The sequence below is a fragment of the Onychostoma macrolepis genome, chromosome 05 (genome assembly GCF_012432095.1).
Source record: "Onychostoma macrolepis isolate SWU-2019 chromosome 05, ASM1243209v1, whole genome shotgun sequence".
Classification (NCBI taxonomy): Eukaryota; Metazoa; Chordata; class Actinopteri; order Cypriniformes; family Cyprinidae; genus Onychostoma; species Onychostoma macrolepis.
Window position 1 is genome coordinate 38,592,614 of NC_081159.1, and position 20,146 is coordinate 38,612,759.

Genomic DNA, 20,146 nt, shown 5'->3' on the forward strand with positions numbered 1-20,146 from the left:
GCCTATTGAAAAATGCTTTACGATTGCTTAAAGGGATAGTTTACCCAAAAATGAAAATTCTGTCATTAATTACTCACCCTCGTGTCGTTCCAAACCCGTAAGACCTTTGTTCATCTTCGGAACACAAATTAAGATATTTTTGATGAAATCCGAGAACTTTCTGACCCACCCCCCATAGATAGCAAGGGCCCTACCACGATCAAGGCACAGAAACGTGATAAGGACATCATTAAAATAATCCATGTGACATCAGTGGTTCAACGTAATTTTACGAAGCTACGAGAATACTTTGTGTGCGCAAAGAAAACTAAAATAACGACTATTTACGACATGCGCATGCTATGATCTTTAATGTAAACAACGTATACGCGTACTTTGATCTGAACGTAAACGAGGCACAGCGCATGCGGGTTCTATGTCAGCTCAGCAGCACCCACGCATATGTTGTTTACCTTCAGATCATAGCATGCGTATGCGTCGTGATACTCTCCAAAATGGCGCTATAGGGTGACGTGGAGAAGACGAATTGTTGAATAAAGTCATTATTTTTGTTTTCTTTGCACACAAGAAGTATTCCCGTAGCTTCGTAAAATTACGGTTGAACCACTGATGTCACATGGATTATTTTAATAATGTCCTTATCACGTGTCTGTGCCTTGATCGTGGTAGGGCCCTTGCTGTCTATGGGGGGTGGGTCAGAAAGTTCTCAGATTTCATCAAAAATATCTTAATTTGTGTTCTGAAGATGAACAAAGGTCTTACGGGTTTGGAACGACACGAGGGTGAGTAATTAATGACAGAATTTTCATTTTTGGGTGAACTATACCTTTAATTTGATGGCAATGATATTACATAAATGCCAAAAACATTATTTGGACGATTTGATATAACTAAGGCCTTATGTTAATTCATTTAAATACAGTGATATTTTCACTGTCATCAAATTAACAGAGTTCATGGCCCTCTTAAGCAGTTTGTGAAACTGACTCATCGTAGATGCTTCTGTCCCTTTAAGAGCAAGGGGGCGTGTGTCACAACTGGGCCGTCTGCTGTTCGAACCATACAAGTAGAATACAATGAACTGGTAGAATGGCAGTAAGCTTGGAACGATGGATTCCAAAGTGGGTGGGGCTTCAGATTCGATTGATTTAAATAATATTCTCCGAATTACAATCAATGTTTTTGTCAGTTTCTCTGTGCCATTTTCTGGTGTAAATTACTGCCTTTAATGTCTGCTGAAGCCAACTATAAGCGGCGTTGTCGCGTGATGTCTGTTACTTTACTCAGCGCTGATCAGATTCGCCTTACCACGATCACTTGTGATGACTTAATATGAATTTTGTTCATATTTTACGATAGAACATGTCTTTAAATATATATATAATTATGTTAATTCTTGAACATAATAGATTAAAAACTATTTTTAATCTACATAAATCTTAAACAAGACAGATAACATGCGAATTCAAAGTAATTGAGCGGCTCCAAACGCCCCCTGGAGGAAGCCAACTGTAAGTTCCATTGCAGACAGCATTTTAGATGCACTTTCCAATTAGTTCTCGAATCGAATTACATCGGATCTCACCCAGCAGCGTGCACGATGTACGAGGATGAAGCGTTTTGGTAGCACAGGGGTATGTAACATCACATAAGCGGTTCTCGCGTTGCGTTATTTAACGCGCCCACCTGCACTGCATCCAACACATTTTCACGCCGTCTTCCTGGAGGACTAGTAAACGATGGACCTGCACATCTTGGACCATAAATTACGGGTCACATCAATAAGCAAAACGGGACTTCAGCAGTACACACACCCCCTAATCAAGCTGATATTTCTCAGAAACAGGACGAGGTAAGGGCAGTCAACGCCTGTATGAGTTTACAAACATGTTTTTACGCGTTTGATGGTGCAATGACTCTTATTAAGACACCAGTTCAAGTTCATAGCGTGCTTGTTTACAGTGTATTCAACTGCAAAGAAAGAGCCTCACCCTGTTTTGGTTAGTTTGCAGAAATGATAAATGACCAAAGAATGTCAGATCATGCACGTGCACTTGGGGCCTTTAACTTATTCTTCAAATTACATTTGAAACTGCAATAAAAGCAGGCTGTTTTTCATAAAGTGAGTCATTTTTTGGGTTCAGCTATGATTTGAAATAATGGCCGTATGTTAAAACCTTATCAGCTATCTACCTGGCTAGACAACATTTTTGGACACGCAGGTTTTGACATACATCCCATACATTAAGTTTCGTGCTAACTTCAATCTTTGCATGTGAAAGTAGCACAGAGTTGGCATGCACTGACTATACGTTAATAAGTCAAATGAAAAAACTATAAAAACACTAAAATGACAAAGTTGCACTTTTTTCATTGCATATACAGTGGCCCCAAAAAGAATGTATGGATTGCTTTTCATTAAATAAAAACTAAATATCAGCAAGTTGCGTTTTTGGTAAATATAGGTATTGAAGTAATTTTCTGTGTGTCCCATTTGCTCACATTAAATTCTATGTTGGCATTATATCATAATCAGATATAACTGGTCATTAAAAAACCCATTGGTTGTTGACTTGTTAGTAGCCGATGTTTTGTTTAATGCCATCACCCTAACTGAGATCCCTCCTTGTTTTTTGCCAGATAAATACTGGTAATGTGTTCACTTATACTCTGTATTTTAACACTTGAATAAAAGTTAGGGTTATTATTAATATAAAAACAAAAGATTAAAACCAAAAGTTAGTGGGACATGTCCATACTAGTCAAGGACAAATTACTTCATACATTCTCTAAGCAAAACTTTAGGACGAGTTGTGCAAATATTCATTGAAAATATCTAGTTGTGTCGTTCTAAGAAAAGATCTAGTATCATTGCTTTGCAGATGTCTGTTGGTTTGACATTCAGACATTTTTAAAGTGTGGTTTGTCCCTTCTACTGCGTAGCCCACATGGCCAAAGAGACATCTTGAAGATTGCATTTTAATTTTTGTTTTTGGAATAACATTTACAGTTGAATTGTTCACAGTAATACAGATAAAAAAGACCCTTAGTGCATTAGGCTACCTGTTGTTTTTTGTGCAGCTTCTGTTCCTTTGTGTCTCTCTCTTATTTCTTCCGTCTAATGGTGTTACATAAACTCAGATATGTGCAATAAAATCTAGGTTGTAAAATGTCGCTGATGAAAGTATTTTGTGTGGCATCATGTGGCTTCAGTTCATTTTTTGATCTGCCTAATGCCGTTGAATAAGTGTTTTTTTTTTTTTTTTTTTTTTTTTTGTCACGTCTGCGAGGACGAGGGGATAGTAACAGGCCTTTCCGGACTGGATTTCCACAGAGCTTAGAAAAAGATTGGTGTTTGTGTATTCAATATGCCTTTTCTGGTTCGTTCAGGCATATCTTGTTGAACTCTCCAGAACCTTGAATGCTACAGACTCATAATGTTCCGGAGTTGAGCATATCACTTCCAAATCCTTTTTTTTTTTTTTTTTTTTTTTTTTTTTAATCTTAAAATACAAAAATTAGAGGATAGTTCAACCAGACATATAATTCTGTCTTAATTTACTCACCCTTATATTGTTCCAACATTTGAAAATTAAGATGAACGTAATTATTATTGTAAATTTACAGTTGTAAAATAATATTATGTCTTATATTCAGGGTTTTTTACAGTGAAATATTATAATAGTGATATTTCTTGTTTTTTTAGTCACCTTAAGCAACAGTAGTTTATAATTATAATAATTGTTATTGTTATTATGATTATCAATTGCACTTGTGCAGCTGCAGCTAATGTGACATTGTAGGGACCGGCCTGCGGGGGGAAGAAATTATTCAAAATAGTAAGCGATGTTTATCTGAAAGTGTAACAGTGCAAACAGGTTTTCTTTTAAAGGGTAGGTTTAGGGTTGGATTAGGGGATAAAAAATAGTGTTTGGTCAGTATAAAAGTAATAGAAGTCTATGGAAAGTCCCCACAATTCACAGAAACAAACGTGTGTGTGTGTGTGTGTGTATTCTCCTGTGCGTGTAATGAACGTGCCTAGGACACTACTAAAGATTTATTAGTAAATAATGACTTAAATTTTCTTCTCACAGAAGACCTTCTCACCTAATTTTTTCCTCACAGAAATCTATTTTCTGATTTGGAATAGAGTGCACTAATATAGTAAATAGGGCTGCAACTAACGATTATTTTAATAATCGATTAATCTGTCGATTATTTTTTCGATTAATCGATGAATCGGATTTAAAGAAAAAAGAAAAGCATTCATTTCCAACCCTTTATTCAAAAACAGAACTAAAATCTTTAGAAAGTGCACCAACATGTTGCTCCTTGAACATCCCTGAGCTGTTATAATAATAATAATAAAATAAAATAAAAATGGACTAACACAAAAAACATACACATGTATGCTTTACATCTGCCAAATATATAGACTTTTGGGGTGCAAAAATTAAATAATTTAACAACACTGCGTCGTTAGCGTTGGTATTGTATCAGACACTTGCACTTAACATTATATGAAAATCAAGCTCAAATGGAGTTAATAATGTTTTTGACCAGAGAATGACGGAGATGGAGTGTTTTGTCTGTCGTTAGAACGGCTGTAACTGTTATCTGAAGCAGCAAGTGCATTATGCTTTCATCAACTTTTACAGGTTATATAACTTTGATTGTAGCTATATGGGCGCTTAGTTTTTTCTTGTTGTTTAATACACTTGGCCAAAATCTCAAATTAAGCGCTTATGCACATAATGCACAGGATATTTAAAACGTATATATACAGCAAATAACTAATTCTTCTCCACTCTTCAAACACACAAAAACATTATCCTTTACTGACATAGTGTTTGAGTAAAGAAAACGCTGTACTATTCAAACACCAATTATTTATTCACCCTTGCATTGCGAAAAAGCAGAGATCTCATCTTCTCCAGGCTGTGCGCGCGCGTCAATCTGAACGGAGGCGGGTGAAGTTACGAGGTCTCGCTGAGAGCTCGATGATCCAATGGCGTTACGAAGTTTTACTGACAAGTTATTTTAATGCTTATCATTGGTTTACTATTTTTAAAACTCTCTGATTTAAAATAATAAAAACGAATTATAAGCGACTCAAGTTTGGATAATTTTTCACAGCACCTGACTGGGCTAGGGTATGGCAACTGCATACTCTGCCATACGCAAACGCCGCCCCTGCTCCCACACCTTGGATGACTTGGGTCGCACGGATTTCTCTGCCTCCGCCATGTATCTTTCCTCTACCTCCGCTCGTTTTTTTTTTTTTTACTTTTTTTTTTTTTTATGAGGCGCCAAACTCTGCTACCATCCGTGCGCGAGAGAGACCGAGTGTGTTCACTCCGCTCCGCGCTCAACTAAAGTTTTTTTTTTTTTTAATAATCAAACGTCTCCGCGTCGCGCGACACAACGAATCGATTATGAAATTCGTTGCCAACGCTTTTAGTAATCGATTTTTATCGATTTAATCGATTCGTTGTTGCAGCCCTAATAGTAAACCTAGTTCTCTCCCTTTTCTCACCATTCTGGAGGATGTTGGTTTAACACCACTCCTGTATTTCTCAGTTTTCCAGAAGACTTTGGAGCGCTTACAGGAAGTTGAACCCTGGGAGCTCTAGATGTTGTTAGGAAGTGTGAGACTAGCTGACACAATGCTGCTGTGCCGAGTCAGCCCTGAGGGTGGGGATGTATTATTTCCCTTCTGGTCGGCCCTTGGATTGATGTGTCCAGCCGCTGGGGTGTGGATTGTATTGCGCTGAGTTGCAGACAGCACAGGAATCAGCTGTGAGTATGAAGACCTGTGGCTGGCTGCCAAAGTGCCAGTTCAGTATCACAGCTCTTCCTTCAGATAACGGCTGCTGCACTGTGCTGAGTCTCCCTCAAGTGCAGTAGTCAAGTGGAAGTTGGAAAGTGCTCGTTGTTAGTGGAGCACTACAAAGATAAGTACTGAAGTCAATGCCTGATTGAGTTTTTAGTGCTTTCTATTGCAAAACAAATAGACGAATAAAAACCAAAATGCAATGGCTCGGACCAATTTTGCCTTTTTAACAAGGGTGTTGCACAAAGGATTTGATGCGTGAATACATCATTTGTAGTGTAAAATTTTACTAAAATCTTTGTCAAGTTGCATTGTATAAGAAATAGGGCTGTCAGATCGATTAATTGCGACATAAAAATTATTTACGTTTGTGTGTGTGTGATATATATATACACACACACACATTATAGACACGCACTTTTATGTTGGATGTGATTTTAATTACGATTAATCGATTTGACAGCCCTAATAAGAAGTTGAGGTAACACTTTACAATAAGGCACATTAGTTAACAACATTAGTAAACATGAACTAATAATGAACAATAGCTCTACAGCATTTATTAATCTTAATGTTAATTTCAGCATTTACTAATGCATTATTAAAATCACAAGTTGTGTTTGTTAACGTTAGTTAATGCACTGGGAACTAATATGAATAAACAATGAACAACTGTATTTTCATTAACAAAGATGAATAAATAGAGTAATAAATGCATTGTTCATTGTTTGGTCATGTTAATTAATACATTAACTAATGTTAACAAATGACACCTTATTGTAAAGTGTTACCGAAGTTGAACTGTTTTACACTTAAGTTCCAAAAACAATTTTTTTTCACACAATCAAAAGACTGCCATCTAGCACAAATCCTTCCTCCTTCCTTGTTATTCTTTAAATTGTTGAGCAAACATATCAATTTCTCCTTTAGTTGTCCTAGAGGAAAAAAAGTCATCACTGTTTTGGAAAACACGATAGCAGTAATACGATAAAATTTGGCAATAATAATAATTATCATTAGCCTAACTATTGGATGTTTTGTTTACCAAGTAAAAATCCTTCTGCTGTTGCGTTACTATGTTTTTGACTGGGTCAGTAAGATTTATTTATTTATTTATGGAAAGAAAATAATACTTTTATTCAGCAAGGATGCATTAAACTGATCAAAAATGACAGTAAAAACATTTGCAATGTTACAAAATATTTCTATTTCAAATAAATGCTGTTCTTTTGAACTTTTCTATTAATCAATGAATACATTTTTAGTAAAAATATTAAGCAAAACAGCGTATTAAAATGATTTCTGAAGACTCAAATAATGATGATGAAAATTCAGCTTTTCATCACAGAAATAATTAACATTTTCAAAATATTTAAATATAATAATATTTTACTGTGTATTTATTTATTTTTTTGATCAAATAAATGCAGCCTTGGTGAGCAGAAAAGACTTCATTCAAAAACATCGAAAATCTCACCAACCCCAAACTTTTGAACAGTAGTGTATTTTTATTATTAACCTATAAATTAATGTAGTTAGACTGCGTGGTCCATGATACATAACTAATCAATATTACTGTTTCATCTTTGTTTTAATTGTTTTGATTCTGGTAGATGAAATTAAGTAAGCTAGTCTGGACTTCATTTGCACAAACTGCTCAACAGTTCTTTTCCCATGATTCTCATTTGCTGCTGCTTCTCAGCTCTGTGTCTCTCAGACAATAGATCAGACTGAATGAAGTGGAGCGTGTTGTTCTGGGTTCCTGGACCGGCTCCTAAAGAATTTGGGTCAAACCCTGTTGTAAAGAAACCAATTCACACAAACTTTTCCCTTTTTAACATGCACATCGAGCACCTCAAATTTATCAATCACAACAAACCGGAATGCAGAATCATATGAATGGATTTCAGATGTTGGCTCCAAGTTCAAGTGAAAGAGAAAATGACATTCACTTTTTCTGCAGAGGGGTTTGTGGTTTCTCTCTCCATCCCACGCCTCACTGCTGGAACACTCTTTACAACAATCTGCCATTGTTTTTGTCCATTATGTAATGTCTGATATGTCTGTTTGGTTTTGTTTCTTTCTTTCCCCCTCTGTTTATTTTTCCTCTCTCCTGTGCCTTTTCTCTTTCTCTCACAGATGCAAATTTTTCAGTCTCACAGAGACTCCAGAAAATTACACGGTTGTCCTCGATGAGGAAGGATTTAAAGGTAAAACACACACTCACACACATGAACTGCTGTCCTGAGGCTCTTCTCTGTTCATTTGATAATGACACACATTTTCATGGAATATACTGGGAATTAGCCTATATAATTTTATTTATAGTTATGTTTCACATTGTACATTCCCAAAACCTAGGTTAACATTCTTATTGCATAATTGCATGACTGGTTAAATGTAATGCCAAAAATGTAAATTACTCTTGATTTGATCAATTTATTACTTGAAACTGCACTGAAATATGGAAATTTGTGACATTTGATCAAGACTTAAGGCGCATAAAAAGTTTTATTTTTCAAATTTCTGCTGTATGTATTTCAAGCAATAAAACATTTTTTGCCCCGTATTTTATATATGTTAATAAAACAGTTTTTGTCTTTAAGTAAGCCTAAATTCTTTTAAACCAAATAATTGATCATTTCATTATTTATAGAAAACATTTAATACAAATTATAAATATTTCTTTCAGCTCTGTATAAAAATATGTTTACATATAATATAACATTATTCTAAAGTTTGGAGTCAGTATTTTTATTTTTATTTTTATTTTTGTCTCGTGCTCACCAAGGCTGCATTTATTTGATTTAAAAATACCCAATTGTTGATCCAAAAAAAAATATACTTTTTTTTAAATTGAATTATAAAAATTAATATTTTATTTATATATATGTGCAGTGCAGAATACAGTAGGGGAAAAAATTATTTGCCCACTGACAAAGAAATGATCAGTCTATGATTTTAATGGTAGGTTTATTTGAACAGTGAGGGGCGTAGTGTGTTACCAATTGTTTTCTTGGTGACTATGGTCCCAGCTGCCTTGAGATCATTGACAAGATCCTCCCGTATAGTTCTGGTACAAACTGAGATTAGGAGTACTCCTTTTAAGAAAGTGCTCCTAATCTCAGCTCCTTACCTGTATTAAAGACACATGAGAGCCAGAAATCTATTATTTGACTCATTAAAATGCAAATCAATTTATAACTTTTTTTAAAAATGCATTTTTCTGGATTTTTTTGTTGTTGTTCTGTCTCTCAATGTTCAAGTTCTACCATTAAAATTATAGACTGATCATTTCTTTGTCAATTTTATATATTTCATACTGACTCATATTTTTATTTTTAGCATATTTTAGTGAAATTATTGGCAAGGCAAATACTGATACAAATCTGACCTACTTGCCAGAACAGACCCACAGAAAAAAAAAAAAATCCTTGTTGAGCCCTAAAAATACTAATCCACAAAATCATTAGAGTGGGAAATGTCAAGCGAGGTGTATTGACTGCAGAGCATTGATCAGAGGACAGGTGGGACGGTACATGAGTTCACGGCTGTTATTGTAGAGGCTCTCCGTAGCCCTGTCGTCTGCCTCTGACCCAAACAGCTGTTTCCTCTATGCTGTCAAATCCCTGCGACTCTAGAGCAAAAACCGCTTTCCTCTTCTCATAATCCACAGGAAGGTAAAAACAACTGTAGAAACAACGTTTTGGATACAGTGTGCGTTTGCAGGTGTTGTGATATGAAAACAAGATGTTTTGTCTCATTTTAAGAGGTGTACATGTCCAAAACGTATGATTTGAGTTTTTTAACTGCTAGTTTTGTGCTGAGTTCAGCTAGGGGTTAATGGGTTATAGAATGACCCTGTTAACTTCTAAACTCTTATACTCTCAAAGTGGCAAGCCTGCCTACAAAGACATTTGAAACTTCCTGCTGTAATTCTATGAATAATTATAGACTCCAGACTTGTTAAAAGAATCAGCTTTTAAAAACAACTTCCTGTTTTGCTCTATGGTTAAGTATATAAGTCTAATTGGTGTTTTGTTGCAGCTTAATGCAGCTATATTTTTGCATTATCTGAAGAAAATGACTTGTGCAAAACAGTTCAAAAGTTTTTTTTTTTTTTTTTATCTTTTTGAAAAAAGTGTCTTGACTGCATTGTTGGTCAAAAATATTGTAAAATATTATTACAATTATAAATAACTGTTTTCTATTTTAATGTATTTAAAAATTTTCAGCATCATTACTAGGGTCACATGATCCTTTAGGTATCATTCTATATGCTGCTTTAAAAAACATTTCTTATTGTCAATGTTGAAAACTGTTGTGCTGCTTAATATTTTTGTGGAAACTGCAATACCTTTTTTTTTTTTTTTTTTCAGGATCCTTTTAGTAATTTGAAAGTTTGAAAGAACAGCATTTATTTAAAATAGACTTTTTTTGGAAACACTGTAAATGTCTCTACTGTCAGTTTTGATAAAATGAATACATCCTTTCTGAATAAATGTTTTTTTTCCGCAAGTTTGATCACTTTTAAAGTAATAGCGCACCTCTCCTCAACAAGCAGTTCAAGTCTATAGCACAAACCGTGCAGAATGAGTTTCTCAGTTGACGTTCTCTACTAAAAATGTTTTTTTCCTACAAATATTTTGTAAAATGTTAGGTAAATGGACACCAGTTTAAAACTGGTATATTTATATATTGACACAGTCTGCTGTATGTCCTCTTGATCACGTTCTCTTCCTCCAGAGCTCCAGCCGTCTGAACACTTACAGGTGGAGGGCTCCACTTGGCTCCCACTCAATGTTGTCTCCAATGGCAACGCCTCCAGCAGCTCACAAGCCGTGGGTGTCACCAAGATCGCCAAATCCGTTATCGCTCCATTGGCTGAGCAGCATGTGTCCGTCTTCATGCTCTCCACCTATCAAACCGACTTTATTCTGGTAAACAAGTCTGCTGTGTTTCTGTGATCACTGACACACACACACCTATTTTAAAGTGCCCCTATTATGGGTTATGAAAGGTTCATATTTTGGTTTCAGGAGTCCCCAACAACAGGTTGACATGCATGCAAGGTCAAAAAACACTTTCATTTTCTTATAATATGCATTTATTTTTACCTTATTCCCCAGACTCCCAAACGATTCGTTCAACGATTCATTGTTCCAAACCCCTCCTTTGCATGACGCTAATCTGCGGTGATTGGTCGATTTCATTTAAAGCGGTGTTTGTGAGCTCAGTGCTGCTTTGTGTACAGCCGTTACCGGGGAAACAGCTTTTTTTAATGCTCCAAAAGTGGCACCTAGTGGCAAAGAATGAATTTGCATTTTCATTCAGACCAACGCGAAAATCAAATTTCCCAGCTCTGCGAGTGAACATGAAACGGCTTGGGATTCGTTTTAAAAACGACTCGTTTCAATGATTCAGAGTCGACTCTTTCTTTTGAGAGACAATAACTTTATACACGGTGCACTTTCAGATTTAAAACTTTGCAGGATGTATTAAAGGTAATTTTTAAGAATCCATAATAGGGGCACTTTAAGCTACATTTCTTCGGCAATATTTTTAGAAATACTTGGATGTGTGTAAACTGCGGTGAATGCTGACAGTGTTAGCGAGTCCGTGGTTTTCCCGCAGAATTGGGCTACTTTAACACTGTTGCACTGTTAGTGAATTAGGGTTGCTATAGATAAATAAAACAAACAAAAAAAAATGCCAAGACTTAAAATAAATGTTAGCTGCTGCAATATAATACAAAAAAACTATAAAATAATCATGTAACAAAAAAATTATTAAACTTTAACTAAAATTTTAAATGAAAACAGAAGATATTAAAAATCTAAATTAAAAGTTTGATAGTATATCAGTGATACTTGAATCAAATGAATCACCATAATATTTTATGTAATTACAACCTGAATTTTGGAAGTGTTGAGACATTTATTTAAATTTGAATAAAATGAAAACTAAGACTTTCAAATCACACGAGCCAATATTTTATTCACAATAGAACATAGAGGGTGTAACAAATGTTTAAACTGAGAAATTTTACTCTTTTATCCACTAAATGAGCTCATTTTAAATTTGATGCCTGCTACAGGTCTCAAAAAAGTTGGCACGGGGGCAACAGAGGGCTGAAAAAGCAAGAAATTTTGAAAAGCTTCAGCTGGGAGAACATCTAGCAACTAATTAAGTTAATTGACATCAGGTCTGTAACATGATTCGCTGTAAAAGGGAAGAGTCTCTCAGAAGTAAAGATGGGCAGAGGCTCTCCAATCTTTGAAAGAGTGCGTAAAAAGATTGTGTAATACTTTAAAAACAATGTTCCTCAATGTCAAATTGCAAAGGCTTTGCAAATCTCATCATCTACAGTGCATCACATCATCAAAAGATTCAGAGAAACTGCAGAAATCTCTGTACGTAAGGGACGAGGCCGAAGACCTTTGTTGGATGCCCGTGGTCTTCGGGCCCTCAGACAACACTGTTTTGTTAAAAATAGCTTTGTGTTGTGTTAGTTTAACTAAGCAAAGAAAGCAAGAAACAGATGTGGAGCTGGCGGACATATGGCTAAAGCTAGAAACACAGAACAATGTTAATAAATAAAGTATTAAGGAAACAGCAGCATGAACATGCGCTAACATCAAACACACTTGCCTGTTGTCAATGTTTTACATTTTTATGACCCTTTTTGTTTTAATAAGTTGGTAGATGTGTAATGGAAGTTGTGTAATGTTGATTGGCCTGTGTGCATTATATTTTCAAGGGTAGCGACTCTTTTGTAATAAGCTAATTTACTAATTTAATTAAGCTAATTTTCTGTGTGGGACAGAATCTATTTTTTATCCTTGTTTAAAAACTTACTTTTATTTCGTCAAAACTAACTTTTCTTAAAGTCTTTCTAGGCTGCTTGTCCAATTTGCATGAAGTTTTGTTTGTAAAAATATCTGATTAAATAACTTAAAATTAAACCAGCTGAACTGTGCAATGAAACTGTGGCCTAATACTGACTAATTGACTAATATTTCTTGAATGCAAAGTCCGAACTTTAAAAAAATTAAAATAAAAATTGTGCAAGGAATCTACACAGCTAAAGGCGCACACCAAATAGTCACCCACAGAGGGTGCTACAACAACAACAACAACAACAAAAACATTCATAACTGTTTGATTAATGTATTGCATTTGTGGGGTTGTTGTTTGGTAACAAGTGCTGCTAACAAAACTCAAAAATGCATTAACAATATAAAAGTACAGAAGAAACATGACCACCTCAGGGAGTGCCATTAGGTGATTTGTATAAAAATGTATGTTATTAACATACTGAATGGGATGTTTGTGTGGTAGGTGCGAGAGAAGGACCTGTCGGTGGTGGTGGAGACTCTAGTGGAGGAGTTCAATATTTTCAGAGAGGAGGGAGGAGAGTCCGTGCCTGTCCACAGTCAGGACGCCTGCAACGGCCTTCAGCGAAACAGCAGAGAGGGTGAGACAGCAGTGAAAGAAAGGCATACTCTACCAAAAAATGTTTGGGGTCGGTATGAATCTCTCCAAGGCTGCATATATATTTAATAAAAATACAGATAAAAGAGCAATGTTGTATTATATTATTACAATTGAAAGTAACCGTTTTCTGTTTGAATATATTTTAAAATGTAATTTATTTCTGTGATCAAATCTGAATTTTCAACATCATTACTCAGTCACATGATCCTTCAGAAATCATTCTAATATGCTGATTTGCTGCTCACGAAACATTTATTATTATTATTATTATTCTTTATATTTTTATCAATGTTGAAAAATATTTTTTATTTTTTTCCCAGGATTCTTTAATGAATAGAAAGTAGATGAACAGCATTTATTTGAAACAGAGTTTTTTTTTTTATCAATCGAATGTATCCTTGCTGAATAAGTGTTAATTCTTTAAAAAAAAAAAAGAAAATGACCCACAACATTTGAATTAATGTAATGGCTTTTTTAAATATGTGAAATAGTGAAATTGAGCTTTTAAGAATAGTCCATTATACTATGAATACACTATCTGATGGTGTTAACACTTTGTAGTGTGTTATAATTGATTATTTTTCCAGTGTTTTGCATCGACACACATTATTAAATTCAATACCAGCTCATGCACAAAATGAGTTTTAGTAGTATTATTTTTTTTCCCCATTTTAAACTGTTATTTTGTTTGTGTTTGTTTGTGTGTGTGTGTGTGTGTGTGTGTGTGTGTGTGTGTGTGTGTGTTCAGTTCCACATGCAACAGTTCATCCGGTTCTGATTCCGGAGAATCAGTTTTGTGTAATGAGCTTGGATCCGGACACACTGCCAGCGATCGCCACCACCCTCATAGACGTTCTATTTTACTCTAACAGGTATGAAACCTGCATACAGTGATGCTGTCTGCATCTCAGTTTTCACTGCTTTAGTTTTGTATTTCCTCTTCAGCAACACCCTTAGCTGAACAATACTGTTTTAATATTTCACTGCCGCTAAGAGGTGTCTTGAACCAGATCACAGTTTATCACACATTACACTGTAGGGGAAAGATGGGGTGAACTGTCACTTTTTTTAATACAATTGGTTTTCTCAGTAGGAAGAAATAAGAGGTTAAACTGGTACTTCTAATTATAATTCAGAGTGTCTTTTATAAATTGCAATGACAAGATTTTATTTTTTTGTGTGCATGTGCAGTTACTTCCCTATGCATATTCAATTATAAAAATAGGCTAAATAGTATGTTTATGTTAATTAATTTATCATGTTTTTCTCCTGCAGTCCTAAAGAGGGCGCCAGTGTTGATCAGGACATGGAATGCATCAAGTTCTTCTCCTTTTCTCTGATAGAAGGATACGTCTCTTTGGTGATGGACACAGAAGCACAGAGACAGTGAGACCCTCACAGAGTAACGGACAGGCCATCATATCAAAGCTTTCCAAGTTGCTGATTTAAATATGAAAATATGTTTGTCTGTTTGTGTGTGTGTCAGATTCCCCGCTGATCTTCTCTTCACTAGCTCCTCTGGTGAGCTCTGGAGGATGGTGAGAATAGGAGGGCAGCCTCTCGGCTTCGGTGAGCTTCATTCACCATCAGATACCATCTTTTGATCATTTGAATGCAGCATGTATCTATGTATTTAGCCATGCCAGAATCTATTGCAGTGAGCTCAGTGAAAGAAAAAAGGAATTAAAGATAATAAATATACTTCTAATTCATTCAGCATTACAAGGTATCAATAAAAAATTTGATCTTTTAAGGTTACAGGATTACATGTACTTACCATGTTAATAATAGTAAATTATGCACAATTACAAATATAAACCAAACCCTAAACTTAACCCAAATGTATTTAAATATTCATATCATTTTAATGTAATTTGTTTCTTATTCTAATAATTAAAGTAATTTTTAATATTAAATAAAAGGTATTATTTGTGGTGGTGGGGGTTGTTATTTTAGAGTTGCAAAGAAAACATCAGAACATTTACTAAAAAAGATTACATGTTTTATTTGTTTACATGCTTATCGTGTGACCATTAACCAACATTAGAGAACCATGAACATGCAAATGTGTTGTTAAATTATTGAAATATTAACTTGAGATCCCAGTGAGACATCAAGTAAATATTTTACTTCAGAGGGGTTCGGCTGACAAAAAAAAAGTTTTGGGGAATTCCTGGCCTACTTCAAATGTATTGTGAGTCTCCCATGTACATTTTGGAGCATTTTTTGGTCTGTCACATAGCTGCTGACTGTGTATAGCATTCAAAATCAGTCACTTATGAGGTTCTGTTGCATATGTTAGGATGCATATGCACTGTTTTTCTGTCTGATCCAGTCACTAGTCCATACAACATTGAAATCTGTTCATCTGAGTGACAGATGATTGAACAAACACAACAGATTGAATTAGAAAGTCACATCTCTCCCACGTATTTGCCGTTCTCTCTCTCTCACTCTCTGTCTTGTTTTTTTTTTTTTTTTCAGATGAATGTGGGATAGTCGCTCAGATCTCTCAGCCTCTTGCAGATAGTGATATATCAGCGTATTACATTAGCACCTTCAGCTTTGATCATGCTCTGGTAAGTCATTTTGCCACACACATAACATCTTAGCTCTGTGTAATAGTCAGCAGGTCATTAATAATGTACTGCAAAAACCACATCAAATGCAACGAATACACAGGTTCACGTTAATAAAAGTCCCTGATCTCCCTGTGTGCATTTATTTTGCGATAATGATCTGACATTCAGTCTGTGGGTCGTCTACTGCATTTATATTTAGTACATTTGAATCATTTGTGATATTTGTGTGACACTGAGCAACAGGAGGGATAGTTAGGCAAATGGTTACCTAGCAACCAGGAAACAGAAGAATTCCAGAATATGATCTGATTGGACGAATCTCGCAACACCGCCTCTGATTATTTCCATGATGTCATGTGAAATCAGATCATCTAGTTGTCCTTGCTTCCTACATTTCGTTCCTTTTTTCCTGGAAACCGTCAAGTATTTTAGCAGAAACTGTTTGTTTCCCTATTGGTCAGTGGATGGTTCTTACTCATCATTAGATCATCGCTATCATTTAATATTAAAATGAGCTGTCTTACAAGACTACCTTGAATATGTGCTTCTGATTGGTGAATCCCAACGTTGTGCAAGGAAAGTCAAATATTTTTGTTGGTTTGTAGTATATCGCAGTTCAAGTCGCTATCACAACATAAGACAAAATAAGCACAATATTTTTTGGCCAGGTTGTGCAGCCCTATATAGGCTATACACAGTGCTGGGTAGATTACTTACAAATTGTAGTCCATTACTGATGTAAAAATTGTAGTTGGTAAACTAATCTATTAGTTTACACATTTTAGATAATGTATTCTGATTGCTTTTAGATTACTTTTGACCTAACTTATTTACCACATAGTTTTGAATAGGAATATTTTGTACCATGTTGATATAAAAATAGAAGGAGACATAAAATGTATTCAATCCTATATCCTAAAATGTATTCTATTCATTAAAGGTCAGTCTGGGATTTGTTCAAAAAACTGCAGGGGGTAGTTGATGAAAAGCTAATTCATTAAATCATAAACCTGTTAACATAAAAAAAACATTTTAAAATAAAAGCAAAACTTACAAAAAGAAATAGAAATTTTATTTGCTTAACTGCATGTCATTGTGATTATTAACTGACATTAGAGAAGCTGAATATGTGAATGTGTTAAAGTATTTAAATATTTACTTAATCTCAGGGGGATTTCAAGAAAACATTTTAGGTCAAAATAATGTTTGCATAATATGCATTCATGTAATTGTAAATGAATTATAAGCATTTTAAAAAGTAATGTAATCTAATTTCAAGTACTTAATTTTTGGAATTTGATTATGAAATCTGGATTACAATTTTAAAATAAAAACAAACAAAATTAAATGCTTATTAAAAAATATTAGATATTGTGTCTGCTTATTATTTGTTGTTTAAAAATATTTTATATTAATAATAATAATAATTATTATTATTATATAATTTTGTTGACTTATTAATTTGTTTTATGTAAATATTTATTTTTAATTTTTTTGTTATAATATTAATGCTAATAATAATAACTTAATAAAATATTTATAATATTATTCATTTGTGACAAATGAACAGCTGACAGCATGTGACATCCCGGGGAAAAAATTGCATATTTGGATGGGACGTAATCATCCTTGTGTTTTTGTGTCATCTCATTTTTAATTTTTTTGTCTCAGGTGCCGGAAGAAGACATAGCGAGCGTGACCGAGATGCTTCAAGCTCAGAGGAAGGAGACGTCCAGTTGAGGCTGCGTTTGAATGCATCATCAGCTTGGAAAGGGTAGAAAAAGTCCTTAACGGTGGATGGTAGATCTTATTTGAGCCACTAACACACAGTATTACTCCACAAGACTGTCTTACCATAACCAGAGGTGCTTCAGTCACAGCCTTTGAGAGCTTAGGCTTAATACAGGCCTAAACTCAGAAAACCATGCCGTTTTGTTTTTGCAGAAACAGCAGTGCTGATTATATGCCATTGCTGAGAATCAAAGTATTTAGATGATTTGAAAGGACATTTTTGCGGCTTGATTATTTGAAGCACTTTTTTTCTCAATTGAATTAGAAGAGGAGAGGACGTTATCAGTTTTGGACGTTTATTTCTTCATTTCAGGGGTAATGATATCACAGTATGTTCTGCAAAAATGACTTTGAGTATTGCACACAGACGTCTTCCAGTATTGTCAGAATCAGGTTTTTTTTTTTCTTAAGTAACCCTGTTTGAGGTCAAGCAAAATACATTTTATTGTTGTAGCAACTTTTGGTGTCGTTTGAAACCTTGCACTTAGAAAAGCAGTTACTGACAGTGATTATTTGGATCACTTTTGATTTTGAATCAGCATTTCAAACATATCTCGCAAGTACCAGAGTCATACTGTTATGCATGATCTTTTCAAATCACATTTACACCTAGTTGTGTGAATCTCTCAAGAACATATCCAGCTCACATTTCACCCCCAAAACCAAATTTTGTTGTAATGTAAATTTGTTCAAAATTTCCTCACCCTCAGGCTATCTAAGATGTAGATGAGTTTGTTTCTTCATCAGAACCGATTTCTGTTATTATGTCACCAATGGATCCTCTGCAGTGAATAGGTGCCGTCAGAATGAGCGCCCAAACAGCTGATGCATGATTATTGTGATGTTTTTATCAGCTGTTTGGGCTCTCATTCTGACGGCACCCATTCACTGCAGAGGATCCATTGGTGAGCAAGTGATGTAATGTAAAATTTCTCCAAATCTGTTGTGATAATGAAACGAACCCATCTTCATCTTGGATGGCCTGAGGGTGAGTACATTTTTGGGAGAACCATTCCTTTAAAGGAAATTCAATTTAAAATTACATAATTATTTGAACGTTATTTTTTCACATTATAGGAAAGTATCTACACATTCTATTGTACCATATCAGTGTTTGTCAAAAGAAAGAATAATTCTCACCTACATTTAAAAGTACTCAAAAGTAAAATGGACACACAACAGTAACAGGAATTTGAGAAGAAATGTGGGTAATTAGTTTTTTTTTGTGAGATTCAGAGAAATCACTTTTTTTAGAATGTTTGGGCATATATGCGACTTTAAAGTACTTATTTATTCATGAGTGACTCGAAAGTTTATCAGGATGTTTTGATTTGGCAGTTTGCCCACAAATTGATAAGAATTATGAGGTTCAGTGAGGTAAGGCTCTAGCGTCACTTTGTCAACTGATCAACAGTGTGATTATGGAAATGTCTCTTGCACAACTGTTTGCCTAATGACACTGTTAGGTCTGACGATTCTTGTGACATTTCTGCCTTTGCTAACGCTAAAACATGTCCAGCTCCGGTGTGGCCTTACACTTCCCTCTTGATGCTTGTTTAATGCCAGAACAGGCTGCTGTTTTTTGACCTGTATTAATTCACTACTAGTGAACCAAGCACAAATATTAGTCAAATACACAAGTAGTAGTCAAATTAAAGAAACTGTTTTGTAACAATCGCTCACTTAACCTCAGCTACTTTTGATTATATCAAAGCCCAAAAATGACTTTTTCCAGATATGTCTATAATGAGCTAATGGAGAATCAAATTCACGCAAGGAGAAATGCACTTATTGATTGTATTTTGATGGCACAATCACTAATAGATCCAGAAATCAGAACTGGTAAATGAATGAAACTCTTTTTAGAGAGAAATATAGCTTTGTTACAAATGAGCTCAATGCTTTTGGAAGACCTGCTGAAACGGAAACACTAGCATCAAAATATTAGATTAATAATTAGGGTTACTTTTTGTGTGTGGCTTTGTGCATTTGCTAACACTTTTTTGTTGTTGTTAACTTTTTTTTTTTTTTTTTTTTTCTTTATATAGTCAATCTATATTTCAGGGCGCCAGTGCAGCATAAGAATAAAAGTGCTTTTTGAGATCATGGTATCAAAATTGTATAATAAAAACATGTTTTGTTAATGCAATTCCAGTGCCATTAAAGAGCTATTTTCATGTGTTTATTTTCTCATTTCTATCAATATCAACAAAGACCAAGGTTACTGGCGTGCATAAAACGTGTTTGTAAATGAGTCCGTAATGATTCTGAGCATTTATTTTTGCTTTTTGTAGACTAGATGCATTTATCTAAAGTAATTTTTGGTACATTTTATACAGTGTCAAAGGAATTACATACCTAGTTTGTAACTGTGCTGCTTGTTCAATAAACTTGTTCAATAAACGACTATATAAATACTGTTTTCTGCCGTTTATTTTATTTT

General features: G+C 34.7%; 1 protein-coding gene across 2 annotated transcripts; it reads left to right on the forward strand.

Moving 5' to 3' along the window:
- The first annotated feature begins 1,511 nt into the window (after window positions 1-1,511).
- On the forward strand, window positions 1,512-20,112 carry castor1 (cytosolic arginine sensor for mTORC1 subunit 1). Of its 2 annotated transcripts, none has more exons than XM_058777144.1 (9): window positions 1,512-1,852; window positions 7,973-8,043; window positions 10,580-10,773; window positions 13,175-13,358; window positions 14,079-14,202; window positions 14,606-14,716; window positions 14,817-14,899; window positions 15,815-15,909; window positions 17,584-20,112. In XM_058777144.1, exons 1-9 carry the CDS (start codon window positions 1,740-1,742, stop codon window positions 17,650-17,652), a joined length of 1,044 nt encoding a protein of 347 aa, XP_058633127.1. In that variant the 5' UTR covers window positions 1,512-1,739; the 3' UTR covers window positions 17,653-20,112. The 2 variants fall into 2 exon arrangements, with proteins under 2 accessions (XP_058633127.1, XP_058633129.1); XM_058777146.1 differs by having other exon boundaries at window positions 1,515-1,852; window positions 13,175-13,310.
- Window positions 20,113-20,146: the final 34 nt, after the last annotated feature.

Bases quoted from the DNA above. Each gene is read 5' to 3' on its own strand.
- castor1 (XM_058777144.1), top strand. From the start codon at position 1,740: ATGGACCTGCACATCTTGGACCATAAATTACGGGTCACATCAATAAGC. The intron at 1,853-7,972 runs GTAAGGGCAGTC...TTTCTCTCACAG, and splicing joins TTTCTCAGAAACAGGACGAG to ATGCAAATTTTTCAGTCTCA. The intron at 10,774-13,174 runs GTAAACAAGTCT...TTTGTGTGGTAG, and splicing joins ATCAAACCGACTTTATTCTG to GTGCGAGAGAAGGACCTGTC.